Source organism: Trachemys scripta, chromosome 17, assembly GCF_013100865.1.
Source record: "Trachemys scripta elegans isolate TJP31775 chromosome 17, CAS_Tse_1.0, whole genome shotgun sequence".
Taxonomy (NCBI): Eukaryota; Metazoa; Chordata; order Testudines; family Emydidae; genus Trachemys; species Trachemys scripta.
This window is the reverse complement of record NC_048314.1, coordinates 8,235,800-8,251,877: the sequence shown is the minus strand read 5'-3', so window position 1 is coordinate 8,251,877 and position 16,078 is coordinate 8,235,800. Positions and strand designations below refer to the sequence as shown.

Genomic DNA, 16,078 nt, shown 5'->3' with positions numbered 1-16,078 from the left:
AAAAAAGCAAACCACTTTATCTCTGCTATCTAATCCCATGGGCCTTGGAGATGCTAAAACAGCTCCGGGCTCTTTGTCTCCATGCCTCTGAGATGTCAACGCTCTTCCAGCTTTGCAGTGCTATTTAGCGACCTCATGTTGAAAGATGCCCAGCACTGGCTCAGCAGAAGCTACAAGAATCTGCCCCCTAACTTCCCCCACGACTATGCATTCCATATGCAGATACCTGGGAAACCACAACTGTCTCTGCCCTAAACTCTCCAATCTGGAAAAGCATTTGAGACAGGGAGGACTTAGTAGACCCCAAGGATGGGGTAAACCAGTTCAGGAAAAAGGAATAATGCCCTGAGCTTTTTCACAAAACTCAAACCAGACACAAACTTCCACACTGAGGTTTGAAACCAGTCAATTCTCTCCTGACTCTGCACGGACTTGATCTGGCTAGGATCAGGATGAGAAATATCAGCCAGCCTCATGTTCGCAAACACAAGGAGGTTTGCATAGGTCAGATCATTAACTGAGTGCTTATCCTAGCAAAACCTTTTAAAGTTTTCCCCTTGCTAATGTTTACTTTGCAGTCTGGCTAACTCACCTTTGGCTTTGATCCCCACAGGCCCAAGAGATACCATCTTTGCCTGCATCCCTCACTAAGACAGAGAGGCTGCATCTGGGGATTAACGGCGGGAGTTGAGAAAGACCATTTACAGCTTCTCCAGTGGTACACAAGACCCTGAGCACTTTCTGGTTGTGCTGGGGGTGGGCAGTGTTCCCTGTGGAGCTCCATGCTGCTCTGAGGCACAGGCCATGAAGCACTAGCTACATCAGCAATTGGAAGACAGTGACCTTAGAGAAATCAGGAAAAATATCACCCCAAAAAAACCAACACTAAAACTCATGGAAAGGCCTGTTTCTCCTCCATGGAGCTCTTTGTGGAATCTACAAAAAGAACAGGAGTACTTGTGGCACCTTAGAGACTAACAAATTTATTAGAGCATAAGCTTTCATGGGCTACTGCCCACTTCCAGTTAGAAGCCAAGGAAAAAATCCGCCAATGACCTAAATTTGCATGAATCAAGCTGGGAATCTCTGCCCCGCGCCCCACTCCTCCCATACGCTCTTCCTAGACACACAGGCCAGAGGAAACAACTCACTCGGAAAACAGAAGCAAGAGGAACGAACAGCTGATTCCTCTGAAAGTGGGGGCGGGTGGGGGAGAGGAGAAAAATGAATGAAAGGGAGCAGCATGGGGAAGGGAAGCAAAAGGGAACTGTGGGTAGATTGGATGTTATCACTGGGAACATTGTGGGATGAGGAAAGCTTGGGAGAGCAAAATTAAAAAGGCATTGTTACCAGACTGGTGAACGTACTGCCAGAGAACAGTATAACAATGAGGTCAGGGAAAATCTACTGTCTCTTATAACTGTGAAGGCTGGACCTGCAGCAGTTAAAGACAAATGGGCCTCTTGGAGGAGATGGGGGAGAACCCAGAACTGAAGGTCACACAGGAGGACCGTCACTGGGAAACAGACGAGTGTTTGGTGAGCAGAGGCTCTGAGAAGAGGATGGTTTTTAATTCAGAAAAAAAAACAGCCACCTTTATGTGAACTAGGTACAGATCAAGAGTGCGGTTTTCAAAGACACCCAGGAGATTTGGACACCTGATTCCCCTTGTGCTTTAATGGGATTTGGGTATTCAAATCCCTTAGACAGCTTTGAAAATCTCAGCTGAATTTTGCAGAGCGGTTTGCTCAGTCCCAGCTGAGAGAGGGAGGAGACCTCACCCCAGCATGAATAAGAAGGAAAGAAGGGCATAGGCTCGGACTGCTCCTATCTGAAGGGAGCGAGAGAGACAGGAGCAGTGGAGAGATCTGTTTAGATTCAGAGTTGTCTAGAGTTAAAGCTTAGGGGAAGAGGAGGATGCTTTCCAGGATTTGCCCTAAAGATGATTGACCGAGCAGGTTTGGAACGACACACACAAGTAAATGAACAGAGCACAAACCCCAATTTCACCCACTTCCTATAGACAAGGGGTTCAGTTTTTAGTGAAGGTGTCACCTGCTGCATCTCTATTGATGCTTCTAATGAAGGCCCAGAATCGCCATCCCAATGCTAGTACAAGTATCTCTCTGAATGGGTGACGATGACTGGGGTGGTTATAGAACTCATGAAAATGACAAGGACTGACGAAATCACACTGGCTCAAACCAGCCCCGCCTTGTGCTGGAGGCGGGTGATCACTCACAGCAGAGGAGAGCAAAGGAACAAAACCAAGACACAAATATCCAGCAAGGGGAATCCCGCCCTCCACCGCTTATCCTGTCTACAGTGAGCCAATCTCATCCCCATCTGGTATTTCAGATGAACCCACAGGCCATTCCCCGTTATTGCAGCGCAATTGTGCATGCCCCGTATCTCTCCGAATCATGCCCTCTGAATGTACAGCTGCCCACCAGAAGGAGGCCAACCCTGACACTAGAATATGTCTTACTGCCCTAGCATTTGGAAGGTCACATACCTGGACTGGGCTAACACCTACCTGAGACAGCAGCTATAGGCAGCCAGCACTTACCATATACCCCAACCGGCCTTTATCTCCTGGGTCTCCTGGATATCCGGGCGGACCCTGCACACACACAGATCAAATCAATGGATGTTTGACTTTCCCCCGGCAAGCCCGGATCCTGTTGCAGTATTGACCGTGTTGAAAGAATGTTGGGCCTTGCAGCCTCGTTTAAAGGCACCATTACAGGGGAGACAATGAACAATACACAAAGGTAGAATTGGCAATCTCAGTCACATGCTGCGTGACAGGGTGATCCGCATCATAGCTCTCTGAATGCTCTGCGGAAACGGCCCTTGTGTGCTGTTCTCCCTGCATTCCCCTGCTTTATGGCAAAGGCACCATCAAGTACTCAACCACAGGCTGTGGGAGCAAACTCTCTCTCCACTGCTTATAATTCTCTTTTGCAGACTAGAACATGAGACAAGATGTCTTCCCCCTCCTTTTCTCTCATTCCATTTGGCTTCCACAAATTTCCTGTTATACAATCCATGTACCTTCCGAGGCATATTTATAATACAGCTTGTCAAGAGCACACCTGTCTTTTTTCCCTGTCTGTGCATCAGCATTGTCAGTTACATCAGCAAGCTTAAGTACCATTAGTTAATTGTGGCTGAACAGTCAGCAGAGAGAATGCAAGAACACCAGAACTGACTTGGTGTAGGTCCTATAATAAACATCACTTCAGAAAAAATCATCCTCGGGAATGGATATAAAATATTAATACAAATAGTCTGTTGCAAGATACAAGAAAGTTTCTTTAAGAGACCTCTTTAATAGTACTTCACCACCAGCCAGGTTATTGAGAGAGTGAAAGAGAGAGAAGGATGGGGATATATGTTGGAGAAATTGTGGTGAAAGAGGAGATTTTATACATAGTGACAGACATGTCCAGTCACTAGGGAGTACTGGCATGCAATTCAGAACCAAATAGCACAGATTGTTGAATATTTATTACCAAATGATCATTTAGGGGTTGTCTATACAGCAAAGAAAAACCCGTGGCTGGCCCATGCCAGCCGACTCTGGCTCACGGAGCTCAGGCTGTGGGGCTGTTTCATTGTTGTGTAGGCTTCTGGGCTGGGGCTGAAGGCCGGGCTCTAGGACCCTGCTGAGAAGACATTCCCTTAGCAATCCTCCTCTCTAGTAGGTACATTCATCCAATAGAAGTGAAGAATTAATCTCTCAACTGCTAGTAGCTGCTGGCGTACTGAGCACTGACGGCCTCCCACAGGAAAAAGAAAAGCACCCCCAAACTAAGGGAATGGTTCAAAAACCAAGTACATACACAACAGACCTGCCAAAAAGAGGACAGAAATTTGGGCACCCTTTTCAGCGTTCTCAGAGGAGGAGGGATCCCTAGCCAGCAAGCCAGAATCTTTAGCTTGACTATTAACTTGATCCTAAAAAGTAACAAGTAATGTACAATGTCGTATGTTAATGTTTTATTGTAACTTTGCCTAAATAAAAAGTGAAAAACACATATGGGGGGTTGTTGCTATGGCAAAATTAATGCACCAAATACATAGCCAGCAAAACAGACAAAGAACAAACAGATGCATAGATCTTGGGTTACCAGCTATTCGATACTCAGAAAAAGTACATTCGCCGGCAAAACAACCAGCACACCTATCCAATTGTTTTGAATTTTACTATTGGGTAGAAGTGCCTGGTTTGACATGCAGGTGTAGTCAGAAGTTTCACTCAATTTAATAAAGTCACCAGAAGCAACACATCCTGGGTAGTGTAGAGAGGATCACTCTGTAAGATGTCAAGTATCAGGGGGTAGCCGTGTCAGTCTGTATCTACAAAAACAACAAGGAGTTTGGTGGCACCTTAAAGACTAACAGACTTATTTGGGCATAAGCTTTCGTGGGTAAAAACCTCACTTCTTCAGATGCATAGAGTGAAAGTTACAGATGCAGGCGTTATATACTGACACATGGAGAGCAGGGAGTTACTTCGCAAGTGGAGAACCAGTGTTGACAGGGCCAATTCAATCAGGATGGATGTAGTCCACTCCCAATAATAGATGAGGAGGTGTCAGTTCCAGGAGAGGAAAAGCTGCTTCTGTAATGAGCCAGTCACTCCCAGTCCCTATTCAAGCCCAGATTAATGGTATTAAATTTGCAAATTAATTTTAGTTCTGTTGTTTCTCTTTGAAGTCTGTTTCTGAAGTTTTTTTGTTCAATGATAGTGACTTTTAAATCTGTGATAGAATGACCAGGGAGATTGAAGTGTTCACTTACTGGCTTTCGTATGTTACCATTCCCGATGTCTGATTTGTGTCCGTTTATTCTTTTGCGTAGGGACTGTCCGGTTTGGCCAACGTACATGGCAGAGGGGCATTGCTGGCACATGATGGCATATATAACATTAGTAGATGTGCAGGTGAATGAGCCCTTGATGGTGTGGGGCTGATGTGGTTGGGTCCTCTGATGGTGTCGCCAGAGTAGATATGGGGACAGAGTAGGCAATGAGGTTTGCTACAGGGATTGGTTCCTGGGTTGGTGTTTCTGTGGTGTGGTGTGTAGTTGCTGGTGAGTATTTGCTTCAGGTTGGGGGGTTGTCTGTAAGCGAGGACTGGCCTGCCTCCCAAGGTCTGTGAGAGTGAGGGATCATTTTCCAGGATAGGTTGTAGATCGTGGATAATGCGCTGGAGAGGTTTTAGCTGGGGGCTGTATGTGATGGCCAGTGGTGTTCTGTTATTGTCCTTGTTGGGCCTGTTCTGTAGTAGGTGATTTCTGGGTACCCGTCTTGCTCTGTCAATCTATTTCCTCACTTCCCCACGTGGGTATTGTAGTTTTAAGAATGCTTGATAAAGATCTTGTAGGTGTTTGTCTCTGTCTGAGGGGTTGGAGCAAATTTGGTTGTATCTTAGGGCTTGGCTGTAGCCAATGGATTGTGTGATGTGTCCAGGATGGAAGCTGGAGGCATGTAGGTACGTATAGCGGTCAGTAAGTTTCTGGTGGTGTAGGGTGGTGTTTATGTGACCATCACTTATTTGCACTGTAATGTCCAGGAAGTGGATCTCTTGTGTGGACTGGTCCAGGCTGAGGTTGATGGTGGGGTGGAAATTGTTGAAGTCCAGGTGGAATTCTTCAAGGGCCTCCTTTCCATGGGTCCATATGATGAAGATGTCATCAATGTAGCGCAAGTAGAGGAGGGGCACTAGGGGACGAGATCTGAGGAAGCGTTGTTCTAAATCAGCCATAAAAATGTTGGCATACTGTGGGGCCAGGCGGGTACCCATAGCAGTGCCACTGACTTGAAAGTATAAATTGTTCCCAAATTTGAAGTGGTTGTGGGTGAGAACAAAGTCACAAAGCTCAGCCACCAGGCGTGCTGTGGCCTCATCAGGGATACTGTTCCTGACAGCCTGTAGTCCATCCTCATGTGGAATATTGGTGTAAAGTGCTTCTACATCCATGGTGGCCAGGATGGTGTTTTCAGGAAGAACATCAATGCATTGTAGTTTCCTCAGGAAGTCGGTGGTGTCTCGAAGATAGCTGGGAGTGCTGGCAGCGTAGGGTCTGAGGAGAGAGTCCAAATAGCCAGATAATCCTGCTGTAAGAGTGCCAATGCCTGAGATGATGGGGCGTCCAGGGTTTCCGGGTTTATGGATCTTGGGTAGCAGATAGAATACCCCTGGTCGGGGTTCTGGGGGTGTGTCCATGTAGATTTGTTCCCGTACTGTAGCCGGGAATTTCTTGAGCAGATGGTGTAGTTTCTTTTGGTATTCCTCAGTGGGATCAGAGGATAGTGGCCTGTAGAATGTGGTCTTGGAGAGTTGCCTGGCAGCCTCCTGTTCATAATCTGACCTGTTCATTATGACTACAGCACCTCCTTTGTCAGCCCCTTTGATGATAATGTCAGAGTTGTTTCTGAGGCTGTGGATGGCATTGCGTTCCGTACGGCTGAGGTTATGGGACAAGTGATGTTGTTTGTCCACAATTTCAGCCTGTGCACGTCTGCAGAAGCACTCTATGTAGAGGTCCAGTCTGTCATTTCGACCATCAGGAGGAGTCCACGCAGAGTTCTTCTTGTAGTGTTGGTAGGAGGGTTCCTGTGGGTCAGTGTTCCATAAATAAGTGATGGTCACATAAACACCACCCTATACCGGAAACCTACTGACCGCTATACGTACCTACATGCCTCCAGCTCCCATCCTGGACACATCACATGATCCATTGTCTACAGCCAAGCCCTAAGATACAACCAAATTTGCTCCAACCCCTCAGACAGAGACAAACACCTACAAGATCTTTATCAAGCATTCTTAAAACTACAATACCCACCTGGGGAAGTGAGGAAATAGATTGACAGAGCAAGATGGGTACCCAGAAATCACCTACTACAGGACAGGCCCAACAAGGACAATAACAGAACACCACTGGCCATCACATACAGCCCCCAGCTAAAACCTCTCCAGCGCATTATCCACGATCTACAACCTATCCTGGAAAATGATCCCACATTCTCACCTTGGGAGGCAGGCCAGTCCTCGCTTACAAACAACCCCCCAACCTGAAGCAAATACTCACCAGCAATTACTCACCACACCACAGAAACACCAACCCAGGAACCAATCCCTGTAGCAAACCTCGTTGCCTACTCTGTCCCCATATCTACTCTGGCGACACCATCAGAGGACACAACCACATCAGCCCCACACCATCAAGGGCTCATTCACCTGCACATCTACTAATGTTATATATGCCATCATGTGCCAGCAATGCCCCTCTGCCATGTACATTGGCCAAACCGGACAGTCCCTCCGCAAAAGAATAAATGGACACAAATCGGACATCGGGAATGGTAACATACGAAAGCCAGTAAGCGAACACTTCAATCTCCCTGGTCATTCTATTACAGATTTAAAAGTCACTATCATTGAACAAAAAAACTTCAGAAACAGACTTCAAAGAGAAACAGCAGAACTAAAATTAATTTGCAAATTTAACACCATTAATCTGGGCTTGAATAGGGACTGGGAGTGGCTGGCTCATTACAGAAGCAGCTTTTCCTCTCCTGGAATTGACACCTCCTCATCTATTATTGGGAGTGGAATACATCCACCCTGATCGAATTGGCCCTGTCAACACTGGTTCTCCACTTGCGAAGTAACTCCCTGCTCTCCATGTGTCAGTATATAATGCCTGCGTCTGTAACTTTCACTCTATGCATCTGAAGAAGTGAGGTTTTTACCCACGAAAGCTTATGCCCAAATAAATCTGTTAGTCTTTAAGGTGCCACCAGACTCTTTGTTGTTTCTGTAAGATGGTAACACCCTGTTCAACAGAGACATCTGATGAGATCACGGTCTAATGATACTCTACACAAAAGCTCACTGTTGTAATGATTATCGTTTTGTCTCTTGATATGGACATGGCAACGATCTGTAAACCTATTATAACTTCACACACACAGTCACCGTCTCAAGGTGTGGTCTCTGGAGGGGATTCTGCTTCTCCTGACTGACCCTCCTTAGTTTGCTCTCAGTCAGGCCAGTTCCTGGATCCTCATCTCCAATTAAGCCTGCCAGCCTTTTACTCTTGCAGGCTCCTTTAGTCTCCTGGCTATTTTCTTGGAGGCAGCCTGGTGCGGGGCTGTTGCCACTTTGCCAGCCCAGACCTTCCAGCCTCCCCGTCCTTAGCTGTACTCTCCCCTTTATTGAAGGCCTTGTTTCCTCAATTGGGTTCAGCTGTGGGTGCCTACCTCCATGACTGGCAGCTGCGTGAGGTTGTGATCAAGCTGCTTGCTTGTAAACAGGAGAGACTCTCCTCTCTCCACACTCAATATGTAGGCCCCGTTTCTCTCTCTCTCTCTCTCTCTCTCACACACACACACAAGATCTTCAATGACTGTAAATGCGCATTGTTGAAGGAAGTCAATGGAGCTATGCCAGCTTATGCCAGCTGAGGGGCTGGGCTGGGCTTTCAAAGGAACCTAAGGGAGTCAGGCATCCAACTTCAATTGATTTTCACCCAGCCCCAACTTTTTTGAAAATCCCAGCACTGAAACTTTAGTTATAGCAATACGAACAATCTGACAGTAACAAATGTAAAGGCAGCTCAATTGTGGGGCCTAAATTGTTCAAGTGTCTCTAAACATTGCCTCTGAAAGCTTCCAATGAAAGCAGAAATGTCTGATGGGATAACTGAGGGCTTGGCTTCTTCGGACATATTTAGAGGGGATTTTTCATACTTACAGGTAATCCTGGTTTCCCCGGATGCCCCGGCAGCCCACGTGGTCCTGGATGTCTCTAGATTTAAAAAATAAAGGCAAACAGTAACATATTTTAGAAATCAAAACTATTTGGAAAGAGACAAGACTCCAAATGATCATACAGAAAAAATCTGAGACCATGTTAGAGGATTTAGAGCACAAAATCCACGCAACACATGGGCTGGAGGAATGTTATAATACAGAGAAAAGGACTGTGACGTGGGCAGAATAATTACATGGGTTTCTTTAAAAAAAAGGATTCATTTCTGACTGATTCTGAAAATGAATGGGGAGCCAGCAGAGGTTCTGGAAGACAGAGCTTCTAAGGGGCGTAACACTGGATTCCCATCTCTTGTTTCCGTGAGCCTTCAATCCTAGGCTTAACTATGAGCCAAAAGTGCCACCCAGCCACTCCACCCTTTCCTGACATACTCTGGTGGCATTCTCCCAATTTCCTACTTTAAGGGGCCACTAAGACCATCTTGTTTGACCTCTTGCATAACGCAGGGCAGAGAATTTCCCCCAATGATTCCTGGGTCAAGCCTGTCACTTCTGTTTGAGCTACAGAATATCTTTTAGAAAGACATCCAGTCTTGATTAAAAAAAAAAAAAAATTCAGGTGCTGGAGAACCCACCACATCCTTACGTAGACTTACTTAACAGGAGACACTCACCGGCCAGCCTGCATGGAGAAGCTGGTAAAATGAGGATTGCTAAAAGGAGAGGGGGGGAAAAAAGAGAGAGCATGTAAAAAAAAAAAAACTCCATGTCTATTATACCAACCAAAGCATGGCACATGCTTCTGTAGCCAAGACACCAGGAGCAATGCTACACTCCTGTCAGCTTCACGATTTCTATCACATTGGATGAGAACACCCGCTCAGGGTGTGTCTACACAGAAACTAGATAGCTGTGGCTGGCTTGTGCCAGCTGGTTTGGACTCGTAGGACTCCGGCTGTGGGGCCATTTCCCTGCTGTGTTGATGACAGGGCTTGGGCTGGAGTCCAGGTTCTAGGACCTGCTGAGTGGGAATATCCCAGAGCCCAGAAGTCTACACCGCAATGAAACTGCCCCGCAGCCCGAACTCCGTGAGCCCAAGTTGGCTGGCATGGGCCAGCTGCTGGGTTTTCTTTGCTGTGTAGACATACCCTAAAGCTGCCGCTCTTTTTATTTATCAACCCGGCAGCACCCACTCTGTGCTAAGAGCTTTCCAGCTTTCCGCCCACGCCCCGAAGAGCTCACAGTCTAAAGACAGACACAGAGGGAAAGGGCTACAACATATCAGTACAGTGGCCAGGGAGGTGCTTGCCAAGTCTTGACAAAATAATGTTGGCATGGCTCCCCCCACTCCTCTCCCCTGCCCAGTAATGCCTCATATTAATTGGTACAGGTCAACTATTTTCTCTACAGGTGTCAGAGGCGATCTGGGGTTTCAGAAGGGATTTGAATGTGGAGAGAGGAGGCCTCGTGAATGAGCTCTGGAAGGCCATTCTACTCCTAGTGGGCCGCATGGTGAGGTTGATGTGAAAAGTCGAATCGTCCGGTGGATGAGGCTGGCGTTGTTGGTGGAGCAGACAGGTTGGGAGGCAACTTGAAATGAGACCAGGGAGAAGAATTTGGTAGGGCAGAGTTATGCAGGGCTTTTAAGGTGCCTTTCTGCTCTTGAATTCTTTGGATCTGTTCCCAAGTTTTCTCCTTCCATTCAATCCCACCTCTCAAACCCATCTTGCCACCTTTCATTTGATGTGGTAGAAGACGGGGAGCCCGTGAATGGATTCAAAGATGGAAAGATGATCAGAGTAATGGATGAAAAAGATATTTTAGGGGCAGCTTTTTATATGGACTATAGGGAGACAAAACAGGGGTCAAGGAAGCCAGAGAGGGGGAGGTTGTAATAACAAACGCAAAATGATGAGGGCCTGGACTAGAGAATTTTATCCAGAGAGAGGGAGAAAGAAAAGGACAAAGCTTAGAGACATTACGGAGGGATTTGGGTTCCCTTTGGATGTGTGAGGGAAGCAGGAGAGAGGAGTCACAGCCGGCTCCCTCATTACAGGTCTGAGTGACGGGGAGGAGGGTGGCTCTGTCAGCGGTGATAGTGATGGAGAGAGGAAGGGGTTGAGAGGGAAGTGAAGGTGATCGGTTTCGGTTGTGTGATGTTTAAGTTGACAACGTGTCGGCCCTGGGATGTCAGATTGACAGGCAGGTATGCAGGATCTGATGGCAGTGGGCAGGTTGATTTGCCATTCGTCAGCATCAAGATGGCAGCTGCAGCCACATGAATGATTGCCCAGAGAAGACATACAGTGGAAAGAGCAGTGGTGAAGAGGGAGAGGAAGTGTGTGTGTGGGGGGGGAGGTAAGGGGCTGGGCCATGGTATGTCTCCCCAGAAGAAGGAGAAGAGACAGAAGAATGGAAATGCACTGAGTGGGGTGAGAAGAGGAGAAGCAGCAAGGGGGACGGGGTCCCATTGTGCCAGGTGCCAGCTCCTGCCCCACAGAGCCAATAATGAGCTGTGAGACTCAACCTGTAGTGATTTCCTATTTTCCATTTTCACGTAAGGTTATTCCTTTGCTCTGGAGATGGAGCCTCCTAGGTCAGGAGATCGTCAAATAGAATGAAACAGCAGAACAGAGGAGGCCACCAAAGAGGTCTGACATGCTGCCTGTCTCTGAGAATACAGAGCCATCACTAACTGAAGGGGAAGGCAGAACACCACACAGAATGCAGCTGTAACCTATGCTAACATGGCGTGGGCTCCGTCTTCTTCTGTCTTTGGCAAGACTACGTATAGAGGTTTCCCAATCTGCTACCAGGTCTAAAGAAAATGCAGCTTATCCTTTTGGATCCAGAGCACCTGGGTTCAATCCCCACAGATGACGACAGGCAGATGTTAAACAGACGATAACAATTGAATCTTACGGAGGCTAGAAAACAAAAAGATTTAATAGGCCACCCAGTCCCTAGACTGGGGCCCAGAGAAAAAACTGCTGGAACAGGACAGTTTCTAGTGATTTCTCCAGTTCAGTTTAGAACTTCAAAAGTAATATGGCTTTGATTGCTTTTGGCGAGAAAATATCTCAGAGCCAAAGAGATCTCAGGGTCAGGAAACATCTCCTGATGTTCAGCCAACATGTTCTCTCAATTTCATCTCCTCGGTCCTTGCGCTGAACCCTACTACACTGCCCCAGATACTTCATTCAATCCTGGCTGTTCATGGCCTCCTAAGTGACTGACAGGCTTGTTTTATCCCCCGCTTAGCCAAGCTGGACATATTTAGCTACTTTCATCTCACCCCATAAATCAGTCCCTCCAGCCCCTTAATCATCATTTCTGTTACGCTCTGAACTCCCTCCAAGAAAGCCACCAGGATATTTCAAATCCTGTTGATTTGTTGCTTTTACCTCAAAAATATGCCACAAACATAACTTTTGGTGGTTAGTCATGGAAGTATTTTGGGGACATTGCATTTCCTCTGGATTTTAATGTGAGCAGCAGCCGCTTGACGGACATTTAGAGCCTAATCCATATCGAGGTCAATAGACTGGATTCCACTGACTTCAGTGGGCACTGGATCAGTCCCTTCAGGAGCAAGATGCAACGGGCACTGCCTTTTTTTTTTTTTTTACCATGCTCCTTTCAAAGTGTTTGACCAGGGTGGGGAACCTCCGGCCCACTGCTTCTTTTCATCCGGACCGCGGTAAGTCTCTGTGCCGCGGGCCAGATGTCCCGAGCCTCAGCGTCCCCCGCAACCCCCCTCGGGTCTCACCGGCACGTCACTGTGGTCCCTAGGCGGAGGGGTGATCAGCGAAGCTCCGTGTGCTGCCCCCACCCCCAGCACCAGCTCCGCAGCTCCCATTGGCCGGCAATCACTCCCAAACTCCCTCCCAGACCCTGCACCTCCCCCACACCCCAACTCCCTGCCCCAGCCCCCTCCCACACCCAAGCTCCCACCCAGAGCCCACACTCCAAACCTCCTCCTGCACCCCAACTCCCTGTCCCATTCCCGGCCCCACCCCCGAGCCCACACCCCCAGCCCGAGCTGCACCCCCTCCTGCATCCCAACTCCCTGTCCCAGCCCTGAGCCCGCTCCTGCACCCCAAACCCCTTGATCCAAGCCCAAAGCTCCCTCCCACACTCTGAACCCATTTCTGGCCCCACCCCAGAACCTAGGGAAGCCCCAAGTCTCCGCCCTCCTTCCCTCCGGGCTGGAGCCGCAAGCACCGGCTCGCACCTCTGCGGGGGGGAAGTCCCGAGCATCTGACCCCCACCCCAACCCCTCGTTGGGGCTGTCAGTGGCTCCTGACTGATTTTTTTTACTTGGGTCACTATAGACTCCAAACTGGAGCCGGTCAGGGTTTTTCCCCCACAAGATCTGTTTTCATCAGAGAATGCAATTAGTCAAAACAAATTCTTCACGGAACCATTATTGGTTTCAATTAAATGTTCATTGGGAAAGTTTATCAGGCCCAGGCTGGAATTTCTCTCTCTGTCTCAGTTTAACCAGAGACACCCCAGAATAGCCAACAGCCCAGAGATTATGGCACTCGCCTGGGCTGTGGAAGGCCCAGGTTCAAGTCCTTGTTCCAAATCAGGCAGCACAGGGACTTGAATCTGGGTCTTCTATTGAGCTATTCTTGGGTCAGTCTCTCTGTTTTTTCATGAAAAAAATTCAAAAGCTCTCGGTTTCCTCCTGATGCAGAATGAAGCCCAATGGCTGCGACCACAAAATGTTTTGCAAAATGGAATTCTTGTTTTCCAGCCAGCCCTGCTCCAAATCACCATCTGAGATGTGCAAAAAGAAGCCAGCAACGCACTGCAGCAGGCAATACAAAATCCCGAGTGCTTATCCTGGGACCTAATGATAGCAGTGAGCCACTGCTAAAAGCCAGTCACGTGAGCTGCGTCGGTTGAGTATTCTGCCCCAGCTCGGTCTAAAAAATGACCCAATCATTCATTCAAAACTAGAGCTGGTTGAAAAATGATCAGTGGAACAGTTTTCCCTTACAAAATGCTGTTTTATCAAATTCTGAATGTTTCACAGGAATGTGTCGATTTCAATTCAATTTGAGGGAACAATTCAACACTGAAATGAAATATTTCAATTTGACTTTCTTCGTTCGACTTTCATATAATAAAATCTTAATTCAAAATTCTATGTGTGTGTTGTATTTAATGTTTTCCATTATATTTAATATTTTACTTTAGACTTTTAATGTTTCAACAAGGTCCCTTGGATGTTGATGAATAGACATTTTCTAGAGTTTTTGTTCTGCAAAAGTTTCCACTTTTCATCATGAATTGGGACGGAAACAAATTTTGAAATGTCAGAATTTCCCATAGGACAGAAATTCCATTTTCCAACCAGCTCTACTCTAAATCCAAACGACAAGAACCTTTCTCGACTACTGATTTTCATTTATGGGCCGCTGCACTTCTGGATCATATCTCCACTGTACCTTTGAAAGAAAATTAAATTATAAACATTTAAAAAAAATAAAACACCACAAAGGAAAAGGACTGAAATATGACTGGGAACTGGGATTATTTAGTCTGCAGAAGAGAAGAAGGAGGGGGGATTTGATAGCTGCTTTCAACTACCTGAAAGGAGTTCCAAAGAGGATGGATCTAGACTGTTCTCAGTGGTGGCAGATGACAGAACAAGGAGCAATGGTCTCAAGTTGCAGTGGGGGAGGTCTAGGTTGGATATTAGGAAACACTATTTCACTAGGAGGGTGGTGAAGCACTGGAATGGGTTACCTAGGGAGGTGATGGAATCTCCTTCCTTAGAGGTTTTTAAGGTCAGGCTTGACAAAGTCCTGGCTGAGATGATTTAGTTGGGGATTGATCCTGCTTTGAGCTGGGGGTTGGACTAGATACCTCCTGAGGTCCCTTCCAACTCTGATATTCTATGATTCTATGACCTGTGAAACTGGTCTCTCGGTAGTTTTGGCCCAGCTAGAGGAATTAAAAAACTTCTGGAGAAAGCCTCATTTCCAGTCCAGTTTTCTTGAGGGGCTCCGTTAGTTTGGAGAAGCATCCTAAAAACATTAGGGCACAAATTCAATCCCCCAGCCCTTTGGGAGTTCTCTCATCAGCATGAATGAGAGGAACACAGGAGGGGAAAGGTCTTATTTCCTCCTCCTGTCCCCAATCCTTTTCACTTTATTCTGGTCTCCAATACAGACTAGTGCCTGATTCTGCCAGCTCTCCCCAAGCCCCGGTCCACCACAAAGGCACAAAAGCACCTTAGTTTCCAAACAGAAACCAAACACCATTGATAGGACTGGGTTGCCATTCATTGCCAAGCTGTATACCCAGCTCCAGTCTTCAAGGCTGTGAGAAATCCCCCCCTTTCCCAGATTATTCCTGGGACATAGGAGGAGAGAGAAGGAGGGGAGTCTGAGAGAGCTCATTTACAAAAACAAACAAAGGTCTTTCACCATATGGAAATATTTCTAGCAATAATCAGGGCTCTTGGGCAGATGATGGATGGATACATTTAACTAGCTCTAATGCTGCACCAGGCATTTCGGCTCCTTTAAAGTTTATCCCAAATTGATTAATGTGAGCAAATGTGCAAAATCCCTGACAGCCTGTCAAGCCAGGCTGTGGCCCATGGCAGCGGAGTCTCATTTCCCTCAGAAGCCTCTTCAGAGATATTTTTTGGAGGTGCTGGAGGAACTGGCATGCAGCCAATGCTTTCTCCCCGTGGCTTTTGAAGCAGTGAACTCAGGTGCACTGGGGGCTTGTGATGCTGTTTCGTTAAACTGGAAAAAAAAAAAGAAGAAGAAGAAGAGAGAATTGAACCCTGAATACAGGCCCCAGAAGCCAAGGGAAATCGATTGCTTTCTGCATTTTAAGCAGTTCATTGCCCGAAGGAGCTCTGGTCAGCAGAAAAGTGGAATGATTAGTGCAGACACTATCCGTGACAGAACACCAGCACTACGAGAGGTCACACTGCTGGGCCAACTAGTTTGAATCCTGCCTCTTATTGTGGCTAATACAGGATGCTTCATGGGTCAGTGATACACTCCCACGCAGCAGCTAGCTAGTTCCAAAATGCCATACTGAACACTCGTGCAATAAATAAATAAATCCCTTCCTGACCTCTCACTGGGGACCAATGTATGCTCTCCATGGCAGCAATCAGCCACTCATTCCTGCCAGGAGTCACACAGCCCTAGATCATCTTGAAACAATTTAAGTGCAATTAGATATGACCGCAACCGCTTCTGATCAGTGGAAAGAACGCACCACTCTAATAAATGTTTTTAACATCTGCTCTGG

The 16,078-nt window shown here is 47.0% G+C and overlaps 1 protein-coding gene across 3 annotated transcripts in view; it reads right to left on the bottom strand.

Moving 5' to 3' along the window:
* Window positions 1-16,078, bottom strand: part of COL27A1 (collagen type XXVII alpha 1 chain) — a 255,228-nt gene that overhangs the window by 89,089 nt on the left and 150,061 nt on the right. For all 3 annotated transcript variants that reach the window (XM_034793733.1, XM_034793734.1, XM_034793735.1), the window contains 3 exons: window positions 9,463-9,501; window positions 8,772-8,825; window positions 2,570-2,623 (listed from right to left, as the gene is read on the bottom strand). In XM_034793733.1, coding sequence (XP_034649624.1) covers window positions 2,570-2,623; window positions 8,772-8,825; window positions 9,463-9,501 — 147 coding nt within the window. The remainder of the gene's footprint in view (window positions 1-2,569; window positions 2,624-8,771; window positions 8,826-9,462; window positions 9,502-16,078) is intronic.